Genomic DNA, 17,462 nt, shown 5'->3' with positions numbered 1-17,462 from the left:
AGAGATTTTTTTTTGTTGCAGTGCTAATACACGTTTTACTATTAATGCATGAGAGAAGCTGCTTAGGAAATTGGTCTTTAACTTCTTGATATTAGTACTATTGCATATTTTGTTCCGCTTACCACATCACAAGCCAAACTTGAAGCTCTGGAAGCAAAGTCTTGTTTAAGGTCCAGTATATAAATGTTCTCTTACCCTTATAAGGCATTCTGTCAGTCCACCCTTGAGGCTTGAACGTGCAACCACGATGCAACCTCCAGATGTCTGCCCTCCTGGACAGAAAGCAGTTTTCCAAAAACAAACTTAGCACTAGCAAAAAAGAAATGTAATACACTATTGTTCATAGGACAATTGATTTTTTTTGTCTTATGGACAGAATCTTGATTTAAATGATGATACCATCCTGAATAAAATGAAGTTATCAGACCCTGATCAGTTGCAGATGCCTGACCTGTGTGCAGAAGAGCTTGCAGTTATCCTTGCTGTTTGGTAAGTTTCTGTCACTACCTTTTTGGTTCCGTTAAACCTTTTCTACCTTTTCATTATAGCTATAAAATGCTTAAAACATGAGCAGTTTTCTGATAGGCACCCAGTATGAGGCATGGAGAGGCTTAAGCCTTCTCAGTGCCCAGCTACACCAGTGGAACCATGTTGCTACTCAAGACACTCCTGTCTTCCAAATGTATTTATTTATTGTATTAACTGCCTTTAAGAACAGATTTACCCAAGGTGGTGTATAGCGAGTCCAGTTTAACTTAAAACTTACAATTTTGTTAACATCGTAACAATGGTAAAATGACCAAATATAAACATGAATACAATAAATGAGGTAAACTTGGAAATATGATGTCAGTACAGTACAAGAGGACTACTACTACTACTACTACTATTTAGCATTTCTATAGCGCTACAAGGCATACGCAGCGCTGCACAAACATAGAAGAAAGACAGTCCCTGCTCAAAGAGCTTACAATCTAATAGACAAAAAATAAATAAAGTAAGCAAATCAAATCAATTAATCTGAACGGGAAGGAAGAGAGGAGGGTAGGTGAAGGCGAGTGGTTACAAGTGGTTACGAGTCAAAAGCAATGTTAAAGAGGTGGGCTTTCAGTCTAGATTTAAAGGTGGCCAAGGATGGGGCAAGACGTAGGGGCTCAGGAAGTTTATTCCAGGCGTAGGGTGCAGCGAGACAAAAGGCACGAAGTCTGGAGTTGGCAGTAGTGGAGAAGGGAACAGATAAGAAGGATTTATCCATGGAGCGGAGTGCACGGGAAGGGGTGTAGGGAAGGACGAGTGTGGAGAGATACTGGGGAGCAGCAGAGTGAATACATTTATAGGTTAGTAGAAGAAGTTTGAACAGGATGCGAAAATGGATAGGGAGCCAGTGAAGGGTCTTGAGGAGAGGGGTAGTATGAGTAAAGCGACCCTGGCGGAAGATGAGATGGGCAGCAGAGTTTTGAACCGACTGGAGAGGGGAGAGGTGACTAAGTGGGAGGCCAGCAAGAAGCAGATTGCAGTAGTCTAAACGAGGTGACAAGGGTGTGGATGAGGGTTTTGGTAGAGTGCTCGGAAAGAAAGGGGCGGATTTTACGGATGTTGTAAAGAAAGAAACGACAGGTTTTGGCGGTCTGATGGATATGAGCAGAGAAGGAGAGAGAAGAGTCAAAGATGACCCCAAGGTTTCGAGCTGAGGAGACAGGGAGAATGAGAGAGCCATCAACAGAAATAGAAAACGGGGGGAGCGGGGAGGTGGGTTTGGGGGGGAAAATGAGAAGCTCGGTTTTGGTCATATTTAATTTCAGGTGGCGTTGAGACATCCAGGCTGCAATGTCAGACAAGCACGCTGAAACTTTGGTTTGGATGCAAGGTGAGATATCAGGGGTAGAAAGGTAGATTTGGGAGTCATCAGCATAGAGATGGTAGGAAAAGCCATGGGATGAGATTAATGAACCAAGGGAAGAAGTGTAGATAGAAAAGAGGAGGGGACCAAGAACAGAACCCTGAGGTACGCCGACAGGCAGAGGGATAGAAGTAGAAGAGGATCCACCAGAGTGAACACTAAAGGTGCGGAGGGAGAGGTAGGAAGAGAACCAGGAAAGGACAGAGCCCTGGAATCCAAGTGAGGACAGGGTATCGAGAAGTATGCTGTGATCGACAGTGTCAAAAGCAGCGGAAAGATCAAGAAGAATGAGGATGGAATATTGACCTCTGGATTTAGCCAGTAATAGGTCATTGGAGACTTTAGTAAGCGCAGTTTCGGTTGAGTGGAGAGGGCGAAAACCAGATTGTAATGGGTCAAGAATAGCATGTGAGGAGAGAAAATCAAGGCAGCGGCGGTGAACAGCACGCTCAAGTAATTTGGAGAGAAAAGGAAGGAGGGAGATGGGTCGGTAATTAGAGGGACAAATAGGGTCAAGTGAAGGCTTCTTTAGGAGAGGTGTGACCACAGCATGTTTAAAGGCAGCAGGGACAGTCGCAGTGGAAAGTGAGAGGTTGAGAATGTGACAGATAAAAGGAATAAGAGTAGGAGAGATGGCATTAAGAAGGTGGGTGGGAATGGGATCAGAGGAACAGGTGGTACATTTTGAGGAAGAAAGGAGAAGTGTAGTTTCCTCAATAGTAACTTCATGAAAGGAGGAAAGGGAATGAGGGGAAGGAGAGAGAGGGGAACGGACTAGTGGAGGGAGAGCTGGTGAGGTAGAGAAAGCAAGGTTTATCTTTTGAACCTTGTTGTGAAAAAATTCAGCAAGGGTCTGAGGAGATAATGAAGGGGGAGTTGGGGGAGGGGGCACCTTGAGGAGAGAGTTCAATGTGGTGAAGAGAAGTCGAGGATTAGAGCCAAGAGAGTTGGTCAGTTGGATATAATAATCCTGTTTGGCACGTAAAAGAGCAGATTGGAAGGAGGTCAGCATGAACTTAGTGTAAGAAATCAGCAAGGGCCCGAGATTTCCGCCAGAGGCGTTCGGCGGAGCGGGTACAGGAACGTAGGTAGCGGATATTAGAAGTCAGCCAAGGTTGGGGTTTTGTACGCCTTACAGGGCGGGTCATCAAAGGTGCAAGAGTGTCTAAGGCAGAGGATAGAGTATTGTTGTAAGAAGAAACAGCCTCGTTGACAGACGTGGATGGTGCCACAGTAGAGAGGAGGTTTGAAACATGGGAGGATAGAGATGAAGGGTCAATATCGTGAAGATTCCTAGATAAATTAGATAGGATAGGACGGGACTGGGAGGGAGGAGATTTAAGTGTGAAAGTTATAAGATGGTGATCAGAGGAGGGATGATCAGAGGCAAGGAAACTAGAAGGTGAACAGTTGGAGGAGAAGATGAGATCAAGACAGTGACCATTTTGATGAGTGGGGGAGGTGGAGCATAGTTGGAGATTAAAGGATGACGTTAAAGCGAGTAACTTGGAAATATAAGAGTTGGAAGGATCATTAGCAGGAATATTAAAGTCACCAAGGATGAGAGAGGGGGAGGAAGGATCGTGGAAGAAGGCAAGCCAGGCGTCAAAGTCACTGAGAGAGGATGAAAGGGACTTATTAGGGGGACGATAAATGACCGCTATTCGAAGAGGCAGAGGAGAGAAAAGGCGGATAGAGTGGACTTCAAAGGAGGAAAAACAGTGAGATTGAGGTGGAAGAAGGGGTTGAAATCTGGAGGAGGGAGAGAGAAGTAGTCCAACACCGCCCCCACGGCCAGCAGGGCGAGGAGTATGTGAAAATAGATAACCGCCATGGCACAGGGCTGCGACTGAAGCAGAGTCATCAGGGCAGAGCCAGGTTTCTGTTATGGCGAGCAGATGGAGGTGACGCGAGATAAAGAGGTCCTGGATATAGAGGAGTTTGTTACAGATAGAGCGGGCATTGCATAGGGCGCAAGAGAAGGGCAGAGAAGAGGAGGGGAGTAGAGGAATAGAGATGAGGTTAGAGAGGTCACGGTGAGATCTGTAGAGTTTGGATAATAGTTGGTGAGGAGGGCCAGGATTGGGATTGATGTCACCAGCTGAGAGTAAGAGAAGGAGTAAAAGAGAGCGGAGGAGAGTAGGAGAGGTGTGGCCACGAAGGCGTCGAAGGCGAGAGGTATTTAGGTGGAATGGGGAAGGCAAAATGGAGGGAAGAAAGAGACGGAGATTAAAAGCCAAGAGGGAGGAAGAGGGTAGGAGAGAAGGTGAGGTGATGAAGTCAATGGATGGGAAGTGAGTTCCTGTAGCGGAGAGAGGTAGGGGGTGAGGGAAAAGATTAGGAAGGGACAGAGCTAGGAAGAGAATGTGAATAGGGGCCATAAACGATTAAGGTACTTTAGCAACTGGAAAAAGATTAGATACAAAGAGAAAAATGCCCGCACCTAGAGCGGAGGCCCTGAGTGGATCGGGGTGGACCTGGGTGTCACCCCGGAGAAGGCTGTAAGGATATGCAGATGAGCTGCAAGTCCTCCACAGCACCTGAAAGGCAGCTGGTGGTAGAGGTGGGCACCTCTCAGCTGAGGAAAGGCTTACCAGGGGTTAGGCCGAAGCCAGCATTCCTCCCCCTGAGGGAGGATGATTATTTAACTTGGAAGGCTTGTAATACATCATTATAAAGAGAAGATAAAGCTAGTGGACAGGTATTTTCGGATCTTATTAATAGAGTTTAAATCCTGGTAGAGAGCTTTTTCGATTAGTTCATAGACTTACACAGGCAACATTGTGCACCATTCTTTCAGCTCATAATTTTGCTGATTTTTATTTCCCCAGTCAAAATTAAGAAGATTTTGCTTACTATCCCACACGTTGAACCTATATCAATTAGTGTATCCAGACAGGGAAATCTTTAAGTGATATACCTGTTAATTGTCTGTGGACTTCTTTTAGATTGGTCGATTATTGTGAGTCATTTTTCCAAAGGATGTTGTGCTTTAGATCCTTGTGCATTAAGTCTTCTGAGATCTTTACTGGATCAGGTATGTCAATGGCTTGCAGACTTCGTGAACTCTTAGTTGCAGGGAGGTGAATATTCAGAGGATATGGGAGTAATTACCCTGAGACCGTTGTTAAAAGGAGATAAATTGGACTCTTATGGATTGTAGTAACTACCACCCATTTGCTAGTATTCCTACACGGATGAAAGTTATGGAAGCAAGTGACCTTCAGCTTCAGGAATATCTGGATTGCTTTGATTTGTTAGATTTTTTACAATGAGGCTTTCATTCATTATATATTACAGAAACTGTACTTTTAGCATTAATATCTACACTTTGAGGTTATCTAGATAAGAAGGTGGAGGTGTAATTGGCAGCATTTGATTTAGTAAGTCATGAGGTATTATGTAAAATGGAAGTACTGGGGGTGGGTGTGAATGTGGTGAAATAGTTTGAAGGTTTTTTGAAAAAAAAAAAAGGATGTTTACAGGTTTGGCAAGAGAGATTTTCTGATTCATGGCATATGGAACAGGGTGTCCCTCAAGGTTCCCCATTGTCCTCTATTCTTTTTAACCTGTATATGAGTAAATTGGGTGAGTTGCTGCATAGAAGAAATATTGAATACTTTTCCTACACAGATGATATTTTACTGATTTTCCTCATATTATCAAATTTTAACACTGTGAAGCTGTTGATGAATGATGTTTTTATGGATATATTTGCTTGGATATCCCAACATTTTTTTAAAGATTAATGCTGACAGAACAAATGTTTTGTGGGTATACCCCAAGAGGACAGTATCATTATTAGGTGTTGGCAGTCAAATGGCTGTTAACTTAGATGTTGTACTACTTTGTGATATTAACATTTCCATAAAGCGGGAAATAAAGCTTTTGGGAGCCTGGTTAAACTGTAGTCTGACTATGGAAATACCTGTTAATCATCTGGTACAAAAGATTATGTTCAAGCTGAAGCTGTTGCATAGAGTAAGATATATTTTTTGGAGAATTGTTATTTTCAGCTTATTATTCAGACAGCTATTCTTACATCTTTTGACTGCCCCACCCCTTTCACGTAGCCATAGCTCTGCCCCAAACCCGCCCCTTTTGGTGGCATCACAGGAAGTGACAAAGCCACACCCCTTTTTCAAGATGCTAACCACTACTGTATTCGTCACGTCACTGTTTCCACTACTAGCCGCCATCTTAAATAGGGTCATGTGACGGGAAGAAAGTAACCCCTCCAACACTGCTTCCTACAGCCTCGGTGGAATTTAGTCTCGTATGCGCATCTTAACCTTTTTTTCTCACAGGAAAGAAAATAGACATTTTTGTTTTTTTTTTTCTTATAATTTGTTTTCTTTTGAAAGGATACCTTGTGCTTACTTTGAAAACTGTTTTTATTGAATAACAGCCATTTTAGGTTTTAAATAAAAAGAATTAACCGACCCTCTTCCTCAGCTTTGCTTTTAGCTTACATAAGAATGCAAGAAGCTGGTGGTCCTCCTGTTTTAAAGAGACAACTGTGTGAAATCGTGCCGAGCTAAACGTGTTGTGATTGGCTCAGGGACTTCCAGGTCTCTCAGCTGAGTGAAGCACTGCCAAAAAAGACGTTTTTATTATTGCGGGGGGGGGGGGGGGGGGGGGGGGGGGGGGGGGGGAATGACAGCCAAAATAGACGTTTTTATTATTGCACTGACGAGCACTTGACTTTTTTTCCCCGATTTTATTTTTTTACTTTTGTAGCAGTTTTTCAATCCCGTGCAGCCTCAATGAGCGGTACAGATTTCTCATTAGATTTTCCAGCTTTAAGGCAATCGGAAAAGGTTAGTGCATCTCATTAAAATAGGGTTTCTACACAATTTGCTCATCTACATTCCGTTTTCGTTAGCTGCAACCCTCGTCGGAAAAGAGTCTTTAGTGCATTCCAGGGTTTACTACTTGCTCGTTAATGGCTCATTAAGTTTAGTGCATCTGGTCCTCACACCCTCATGATCGAAAGCCCCGCGCTGTTCCAAACAGAGCTCTAAAAATAGCGCTGGAACAGCGCGGGGCTTTACTGCACCGATGATCAGAGATAATGCATGCAAATTTAAGCAGCGCAATTATCTCTGATCATGGGGTAGAAGTGCGGGTGAATTATGCCGAGCATGAGCTCAGCACAATCCTCCCGCATTTGTTTGACAGGTCAGGGCTGTCAAAAGCCCAAACCTGTCAAACCCTCATGTGTTGAGAGGAGCGGTCATTGTTCTTTGTTTTTCTTTTGTATCAGGTCATCCTCTTTTGTATTGGATTGTTCTTTTTAGTTGTAACCCACTTTGAACTTTGTGGTTAAGTGGGATATAAATGCTGTTATTAAATTATATAACAGCATGGAAGAATATTCAAATAACAAAGATATAATGTGATAGCATAATACCAATGAAACACCTAATATTCAAGTAATAGAACATTCAAATGAAATAGATATGATGCTAATACTTTTCTGCTGAGGGGCCAAGTGCAGATGTATATTTGGGGAGACGATGGGTAGTACAGAATCAATTGGGATAAATAGATGGGTGGCTAAACTCAAGGCAAAATCTTTGTACAGTTAAACAAGATATATAGACCGAGAATTTTAAATGACCATGACCACGAGATCCTTGTCTTGGGTAGTGATGCTTAATATAGAATCCAGCATTATATATCTACTAGTAAAAAAGGCCCGTTTCTGACACAAATGAAACGGGCGCTAGCAAGGTTTTCCTTGGAGTGTGTATGTTTGGGAGAGTGTATGTGAGAGTGACTGTTTGAGAGTCAGAGTGAAAGTGTGAGTGTGTGAGAGAGAGAGTGAGTCTGGGTGTGAGTGTGTTTGTGAGAGAGTGTGTGTGAGAATGAGAGTGTGTGCAAGTGTGTATGTGAGACACAGTGTGAGAGAGAGTGTGTGTGTGTGGGCAAGAGAGAGAGTGTGTGTGAGACACAGATTCTCTGTGAGAGTGAGTGTATGACACCAAGCGAGTGTGTGAGTGACTGTGTGGCACATAGAGAGTGAATGTGATACAGTGTGAGACAGAGTGTGTGAGAGTGAGAGTCAGAAAGACATTGTATATGAGAGAGAGAGTGTGAGCCGTGCCCTCCCAATCCATGGCCATCTGTCCCCTGCCCCCTCCATTCATCCTTTTCCAGCAATTCCCCTCTGTCCCTGAGCCCTGCCCTCCCAATCCATGGCCATCCATGTTTGTCTGTCACCTGCCCCCTCCATTCATCCCTATCCAGCATTTCCCCTCTCTGCCTGAGGCCTGCCCTGCAATCCATATCCATCCATGCCCATCTGTCCCCTCCATTCATCCCTATGCAGCAATTCCCCTCTCCCTGAGTCCTGCCCTTCCAATCCATGCTCCTCTGTCACCTGGCCCCTCCATTTTTCCCTATCCAGCATTTCCCCTCTCTGCCTGAGGCCTGCTCTGCAATCCATATCCATCCATGCCCATCTGTCCCCTCCATTCATCCCTATCCAGCAATTCCCCTCTCCCTGCGTCCTGCCCTCCCAATCCATGCCCATCCATGCTCCTCTGTCACCTGGCCCCTCCATTTTTCCCTATCCAGCATTTCCCCTCTCTGCCTGAGGCCTGCTCTGCAATCCATATCCATCCATGCCCATCTGTCCCCTCCATTCATCCCTATCCAGCAATTCCCCTCTCCCTGAGTCCTGCCCTTCCAATCCATGCTCATCTGTCACCTGGCCCCTCCATTTTTCCCTATCCAGCAATTTCCCTCTCTCCCTGAGTCCTGCCCTCCCAATCCATGCCCATCCATGCTCCTCTGTCCCCTGCCCCCTCCATTCATCCATTTCCAGTAATTCCCCTCTCTCCCTGTGCCCTGTCCTCCTAATCCATACCCATCCATGCTCCTCTGTCCCCTGCCGCCTCCATTCATCCTTTTCCAGCAAGTCCCCTCTCGCCCTTCCATGACCCCCCCCCCTCGCATCCATGCTACTCTCTCTCCCATGTCCCAGCCTGGCCCGCCCTCTTCTCCCCCCCCCCCCTTCGCATCCATGCCTCGCATCCATGCATCCCTTTTTTTTTTTTATTATTCTTTTTAACTTTACCTCCGTGGCGGTTCGTGCAGCGAAGCGTCAGGGAAGGAGGCGGCGCTCCCGACGTCTAGCTTTCCCTTCGCTGTGTTCCGCCTTCAAAATAAGGCGGAACACAGCGAAGGGAAGGCTAGACGTCGGGAGCGCCGCCTCCTTCCCTGACGTTTCGCTTCCCGATTTGTTTGTTTTTTTCGCGAGGGCGGGGCAGAGACGGCTGGCTGGCTTGAAGGCTTCACACCACGAATCCACGAACCCTACAGCTTCAGTGACGTCAGATGGCTTCAGGGCTTCAGGGCTTCACAGAACGTTGTCCTCATTAGAACGTTCACGGTGCGTTTTATTATATTAGATATTTTGGATTGTTTTTCCCTATATGTATGATTTTTCATATGTCCAGTTTTCGTCTGCCATTAAAATGCCTGATATCCCCAGTTTTTCCGTGTCTTTCTGCAGTTCCTCACAATCAGCTCATAAGTTAACTCCTTTGATCACTTAACTCACTCCTTTCTTTCTCAGATCAGTTATAAATAGTTACAGTTGAGAGGAGGAGTAGCCTAGTGGTTAGAGCACCAGTCTTGACATCCAGAGGTGGCCGGTTCAAACCCCACTGCTGCTGCTCCTTGTGATCTTGGGCAAGTCACTTAACCCTCCATTGCTTCAGGTACAAAATTAGATTGTGAGCCCTCCAGGTACAGAGAAATACCCAGTATACCTGAATGTAACTCACCTTGAGCTACTACTGAAAACGGTGTGAACTAAATCTAAATAAAAATATATTTTTTTAAAATCATACAGAAGTGCTGTCACAAACACTAAGCTTGACTGTCAGTCAAACCAGAGTATAGAACATCACTGTGAAGAGTCAACTCAAGAACCAAAATCTTTTTTAATGGAAATCTAACAAAAGAAAAATGATTTGGTTCTGAATTGTTGCACAAGAGTTTCTGCCCTGCCGATTGTGGTGTATTCTCAACTAGTGCAATCTGTATGCAAGAAAAGTCGGAAGATCTCGGCACCAAGCTGAGAGGGTGGATGTTGCAAATACTTTTAAACTGGTGAAAATTTGATGTTACAAAGGGTTTGAAAGGCTTATGCAACAAGGTATAGTGTTAGATACAATTCATAGAGAAACATGCTCCAGACAGATTTCTTTCACTCAATGGAGAGAGAAAGGGGGGGGGGGGGGGGGGCTAACTACCCAGAAAGCTTAGGGAATCAAGCTAGCCAATTGGTTGAGTCCCATAAGACACAGGTTGTTCCTGAGCACATGTCCAAGTTCCCTATCTCTGAGTTACAGAATGACAAAGATTTGTATCCCTGTCCTATTTAAAGGCACAGGGACTAAACTTAGCTATAAGCAATATCCAATGTATACATACAAACAAGCAAATTGCCTCCATATAAATGGGTGTGAAAATAAGAAGGCAGTTGGTCCTCAGTATCCAACATGGAACAAAAAACAAGAAGCAGACCTTGATGAAGAAAATTCAGTCTTTAATGAATCGTATTAAAGCTCCCAGGGTTCATACTAAAATGCCTGACATGGCAATATTTCGCCAAGGTTACAGGCTGCATCAGGGCATACAGAACACAAAACATCTGAGTGTGGACCCTGGGAACATTAATATGATTCATTAAAGACTGCATCAAGGTCTGCTTATTGTTTTTTGTTCTATATAAATGGGGGCAGAACAAATATATTAAAAAAAAAAAAAAAAAAAAAAAACACCGGTCCTAGTACAGATCTTTTAGGTAGCCAACCAGATACCTTTTTCCACTGAGAGAAATGATCATTTAGCCCTCTATTTCCTATGTTTTAACCATGGCTCCTATCCCATTATTTTTCATTTTTTAATACGTTTCTTATGAAGAACTTTATCAAACACCTTGTGAAAATCCAGGTATGCTCTGTCCAAGTAACCCATATCAATATGCCAGTTAACCCATTTCAATATGCCAATTAACCCTTTAAAAAAAATCTAACAGGACAGAAGCAGCTGATTCTCTCACACAAGAGCAATTATTTGCTTGTGGCAACCTAGAGGTTAAAATAAATCCTGCCAAAATTATCCATACTGGTTGGACTTCATAGAGGCTGATGGCTTTTATCAGACCAAACATTGTACAAAACTAGCTCTGTGCAGTTCTGTGCATTTACCATATATACTCGTGTATAAGTTGAGAAATTTTGACTTCAAAATCCCATCACTAAGCCAGGAACGTATCATTTTTGGGACATGGTATATATTGATATTCTAGACAAGGTTTATTTTAAAAAGGGATTTATGTAAAAAAAAACAAACAAGCAACAAAACTGTACACAACCAAAGTTCTACAAGGGTTGGTCTGCTGTACCCCTTAGAACTGACTTCTAAATGTGACAGTATCCAACTCATGTTTCCAAAAATATCAAGACTCAAAATGGCAACTAAAGAAGAGTAAAGCATCAATAGTATTGTTCAAAGTACTAGGTCAAAGTACGTCAATAAAAGTAAAAATGAATATTTTATTACTTAAGTAAAAGTAGAAGTACAGTGAAGAAAACACAAAAAATTTACAAGTGGAAGTAAAAAAAAAAAAAGGTATCATCTAATATAGTTTTTCAGTAAAAAGTAAAAGTACTACAACTACAATGAATGCAACTATTGTTAACATTGTTATCCCATCAACTTTATTTCCTCTGTAATTCAATCCACTTTGCTTTTAGTAAAATTAAAGTTTTAAAATGACTGTCACTCATGCAAATGCACTTGTGAGTCATTAATCCAGCATAACTAAAAAGGTGTTCATCTAAACTTACAGGAAGTGGATTGTTCAGACTAATAAAACGTTCCTTCAAATCAGACCAGGCTGCAATATTACTGATGTCTACTAATTGGGTCTGTAGGTATTGATCAAGGGAGTCTGTCTGAAACAATTGACTTTCGTGTAGCAAAGAATATCATCGTTATCTGCATTAGAAGCAGTGCTAAATCAACACTGGCATCTTCATTTTAATATCATCATGCAGTCCAGTTACAGGGAAGGTTTTCACAAAGTTGGAATCATTGCAGCTGTTCCAACAATGTTTTATATTGATGCCAGACTGTGTGAATATCTTTGAGAACAGTTTCAAGAATGTTAGATGTATGGGAACCCTTAAGTCTTAAGCCCAGACAAGAAAGTTTTCTGTTTAAAGGCTCCCATCCAGTAGACAGTCACCCCAGTATAACGCTTTTATTTATTTATTTATTTGCAGCATTTGTATCCCACATTTTCCCACCTATTTGCAGGCTCACTGTGGCTTACATTATGCCGTAATGACGATCGCCATTCCGGAATGAGAAATAAAGAATATTATTACATTTAAAGTACAGAAAATGTAAAATAAGTTATAAGAAGTAGATATACAGTTCAATTCAGGCATTAAAGATCAAGGGTAAATGTAAAACATTCAAAAGTAATAATATGACTAAAGTAAACAAAGAGTTCAATGTTAACTTATTTTGGTAAAGTTTTGATTTCTGATCATTTATGAAGGATCCTTTAGGTAAGTTTCTTTGAACAAGTTAGTCAGTAATTTTCATGAGATGACCAGCAGTCTGTTGTGATAGAGATGTCTGTTCACCCAGAATTGTCACCAGCTCTACTTCAGTGACTCAACTCATCACTGTTCTGTTTGGCTGGAGACCAATAACCAGCTGAACAAAGAGAGGCAACTCCTACTGTTCTCATAGGCTGTATTCCCTGAACAGATGAGTGATCCACAATTGCCAGCAGGCTGTTGTGATAGAGATGTCTGTTCACCCAGAATTGCCACCAGGTTCAGCTTCAGCTCAACATCAAAGTGACCCAACTCATCACTTTTCTGTTTGTCTGGAGACCAGTAACCAGCTCAACAAACAGAGGCAACTCTACTGTTCTCATAGGCTGTATTCCCTGAACAGATTAGATGATCCACTGTTTGCATGGTGAGGTGTACAATAGCAAAATCCTGTTCCTGGTTTTGCTGTTTCATTTGGTTTACTGAGCAATCATCATTTACGTCTTGCTTCCACTTTTACTTTTTATTTTAACTACAAGCATCAGATGTAACAGCAAAAATAATAAAAATTGGTGGAATTATTATTTGGTGAAAGTAAAAATAACAAATGTTTCCTGTACTACTTTACAAGTATGAGAGTAAAACTTTTACATAAGTACAGTAACCAGTTAAATTTACTTTACAGTGCTATCAATAAAAATATGGCATTCTTTTCATATTAGTTTGCCAAATTTTAGAACAAGCATGATGGCTGGCTGACTAGCTGTACTAGCTTGGAAATTAAGAACATGTCATGAGAAAAATAAAATGGCAAATTAAATGTTCCAAAGAATACAAACTTTTTTTTTAACTTTTGCATAATACCAGTGGAAAAAAGCTACAATTTCTCAGCTAATAAATGAAAAATAAATAAGATTTATAAAGCTGAAATGTCTTAAGCAAAACTAGTAGAAGAGTACACTCATTTGCAATAATGCACCATGAACCTCTCAATAGCAGATGCAGAAGAAATTGACAGGTTGAAATAGGTTAATCCAAATTGAGGCAAAAAGTGAAACTCCTGGGAAACCCAGGAAGGCTTGCTAGTTCAAACAGATGTGAAAAGCATGCAGAGTGTGGCTCATTAAATTATTTCCAAGCTGTCCACTTATGCATGCATGGGTGTACATGTGTGTGTTGAGGCAGTTGGGGATGGAAGCTTGGAAATTTGTAGAATGAGCAGCAGTAGTGGGGTAGAAATTCTCAAGCTGTAAGGATTTTTCAAAGTAGTGACTGCAAGTTTTAATTAAAACAGTGCACCCAACTTTTTTAAGCCTACTGTATAAAGAAAAGTAGGAATCTACTTTTTAGTATCTAATACTAGAGCAAAAGACCAAAAAATGCACACACATATTGAGGCATGGTGCATACTTTTCCACTACTTAGTATTGTATAACAGGTCATTTACATCTGTAAGTGGCTACTTGCACATACAACTGATCAGAATACCACAATTTATGCACCTTTCTGCTGTCTAAAACTAGGTAGTTCCAAATGCTCATTTAGTCTTCAGATAGCTAAACCATTAAATTTGTTGAAACTTCGGTTTACGTATCTTACTTTGTTCAGTTGATGATGTTTGCAGGCTTATAACTTCATTAGTGAAACGCAAACTTCAGGTGAAAATGGAACTATTAGTTTTGGGCAATTTCAGTAACATTAACCACACAAACATATTTTGAACCCTGACCACCATAGCCCAGTGTTTGTCAAAGTACAATACTTTAGTAAAAGTAAAAATAAATGTATATTTTAATACTTTACTAAAAGTATAGTGAAGAACACTTTAAAACATTTACTTAAGTAAAAGTGAAAAAGTAATTTTGAGTACAAGTACCACAACTACAATGAATGCTACTATTAACAATTTTATCCCAACTTTACTGCTCTATAATCCAATCCACTTTGCTTTTAGTAAAACTAAATTTTGAAAATGAATTTCACTCCTGTGCTTATGAATCATTAATCTAGCAGAACTAAAAAGGTGTTCACCAAAACTTGCTTTCCAGCCTCTGCTTCATCTCCACTTTAAAGTTACCCATAGGTGTCAGAATGAGGGAGGAGCAATGGGTGCAATGGCATCGCAAAAACCCGGAGTGGTTAGGAGACGGCCCCTGGCTTTCCCCAGGTGCCCCTAGCTCCCCTCCAGGTACCCCCAGCTCCCCTCACCTTGGCTCTCCCTGACGCCCTCCATCTCCCTTTAACCTGGCTCTCCCCCAGGCACCCCCCAGCTCCCCCCACCCCATACTGCCAATGGGCACTTCGTACCTGATGTTCCAAGCGAATAATTTTGTGGTCATAAGCTGGAAGGACTGCTGCACCAGTCTGCTTCGGTGTCAGGGGTTCTTGCACCTTCCATACCACCTGCTGCAGCGGCGTCTGACCCATCACCTGCGGTGAGGTCCCCGTCCTCGGTTGCCACCCAGGTCGACTCCCCTTCGATGTCTGTGGAGGAAGCTTTGCCACAGTCCAGGCAGGCGTCGGCCTCTCGACATTGCCATCGAGGACGTCGATCCTTGACATCGAGGCAGGCTCAGTCTCAGAGTGCTCTGAGAAAGGTCTTATCCAATTCTGAGGAGGAGTGTTCATGGGAGTCAGAGGAAGATCCCAGGTACTTTCCTTCTGACGAGTCCTATGGGATTCCCTCTGAACCTTCCCCTCAATCAGAAAGGAGACTATCTACTCCGGGGAGTCTGTCCTTTACATCTTTTTTTCCGGGAAATGGCTACGGCTATTCCTTTTCCTGTGGAGGTTGAGGATGAGCCCAGGGCTGAGATGCTCGAGGTCCTGGACTATGCTTCTCCACCTAGGGAGGCTGTGACGGCTCCTCTACATAAGGTACTGAAGGAAGTCATTATGCAGAACTGGTCGTTCCCTCTGTTTGGCCCTGTGATCCCGAAAACGGCTGATTCCCAGTATCGGATCCATGGTGAAACCGGGTTGGTGGGGTCTCAGTTACCCCACAGTTGCATGGTGGTGGACTCTGCCCTCAAGAGAGCCAAGAGTACTAGAGACTATGCCTTGGCGCCCCCAGGCAGAGAAGCTAGGACATTGGACTCTTTTGGAAGGAAGATGTATCAGGCCGCTATGCTCGCTGCCCGAATCCAATCTTACCAGCTTTTCACGAGCGTCCACTTGCAGAACTTGGTGAGGCCACTGTCTAGCTTGGTTGACGCCCTCCCTCTGGAGCAGGTTGAGCCTTTTCACCAGGTGCTCAGGCAGCAGAAGGTGTCATAAATTCCTGGTCAGGGGCGCTTTCGACTCTTTTGATGTGGCATCCAGAATCTCTGCTCAGGGTATAGTGATGCGCAGACTCTCATGGCTGCGTGTCTCTGACTTGGCTCATTTGGTCCAGCAGCGAATGGCGGATGTACCTTGCCAGGGGGATAACCTTTTTGGTGAAAAAGTAGAGGATCTTGTTGACCAGATCAAGAAGCATAATGATGCTATGGATTCTCTCTCCTGCCGGGCGTCTTTTGCTACAACCTCAACTAGGAGGTATTTTGGGGAGAAGAGAAGTACTCCCTATACCTATGCTAGGTGTAGGTACACGCCTACCCAGACTCAGCCCCAGCGCTCTAGTTCTTGTCAACAGTGTGCGCCTAAGGCCCCATCTGCTCCCCAGCAAAAGCAAGGGGTGAGCTTTTGACTGGCTCCAGTTCAGCATAGCTGTGGTAAAAGTGTCTGTTCCAGACGACTTGCCGGTTGGGGGGAGGTTAATATTTTTTCACCACACGTAGCCTCTCATAACCTCCGACCAGTGGGTTCTTCAAATAGTCCGGTTAGGATACACCCTCAATCTGGAATCCAAACCTCCAAATTGCCCACCGGGAGCTCAGTCCTACAGCTCCCAGCACAGTCAGGTACTTGCAGAGGAACTCTCCACCCTTCTAAAGGGCTTATGCGGTCGAACCCATTCCACCAGGGGAAGAAGGGCTGGGAATCTGTTCCAGGTACGTCCTTGTGCAAAAAAAAACAAAACAGGGGGTGTGTGTCCCATCCTAGTCCTAAGGGCCCTGAACAAATTTCTAGTCTGGGAAAAGGTCAGGATGGTTTCCCTGGGCACCCTTCTTTCCATGATTCAGGAGAACGATTGGCTGTGCTCTCTGGACTTTAAAGGATGCTTTCACACACATCCCGATAGTTCCAGCTCCCAGGATCTTCAATTTTGGCTGAGAACACAGCACTTTCAGTACCGTGTACTGCCCTTTGACCTGGCATCTGCACCCAGAGTGTTTACAAAGTGTCTAGCTGCAGTCGCAGCGTCACTACACGGACTGGGAGTGCATATGTTTCCTTATCTCAACGATTGTCTGGTGATGAGCACCTTGGAGGACGGTGCTCTGAATATGCGAATGACTATTCAGGGGCTAGAGCTACTGGGGTTCATAATAAATTACTCCAAGTCCCATATCACTCCTGTCCAAAAATTGCAATTCATTGGAGCACTGCTGGACACAAAGACAGCTTGAGCTTTTCTCCCCAAGACAAGGGCAGACAACCTCCTGTCCCTGGTGTCCATGGTTCAAGCGTCTCAGCAGATCACAGCTCGGCAGATGTTGAGACTTCTGGGCCACATGGCCTTCACAGTTCATGTAACTCCCTTGGCATGTCTACACATGAGATCAGCTCAATGGACCCTAGCTTTCCAGTTGTATCAAGCTGTGGGAGATCTGGAAGATGTGATCCAACTCCCCCACTGATTTTCGAAATTCTCTTTAGTGGTGGACAGTCCGGTCCAATTTGACCATGGGACGACCATTCCAAATTCCACAGCCACAAAAACGTGCTGACGATGGATGCATCCCTCCTAGGGTGGGAAGCTCATGTAGATTGGCTTCACACTCAAAGAGCCTGGTCCTTCTGGTAAGCAGGTCTTCAGATCAACCTCCTGGAATTGCAAGCGATCTGGAATGCTCTAAAGGCTTTCA

At 43.5% G+C, this 17,462-nt stretch overlaps 1 protein-coding gene across 1 annotated transcript in view; it reads left to right on the top strand.

Annotated features, from left to right (window-relative positions):
- The window catches only part of TTC27 (tetratricopeptide repeat domain 27), a 302,320-nt gene that overhangs the window by 113,419 nt on the left and 171,439 nt on the right, over positions 1-17,462 (top strand). Inside the window, exon 8 of the mRNA XM_030196512.1 lies at positions 377-489. Coding sequence (XP_030052372.1) covers positions 377-489 — 113 coding nt within the window. The remainder of the gene's footprint in view (positions 1-376; positions 490-17,462) is intronic.

This window comes from Microcaecilia unicolor, chromosome 3, assembly GCF_901765095.1.
Source record: "Microcaecilia unicolor chromosome 3, aMicUni1.1, whole genome shotgun sequence".
Classification (NCBI taxonomy): Eukaryota; Metazoa; Chordata; class Amphibia; order Gymnophiona; family Siphonopidae; genus Microcaecilia; species Microcaecilia unicolor.
The sequence above is the reverse complement of the archived record's forward strand: the minus strand, read 5'-3'. Positions and strand labels throughout refer to the sequence as shown.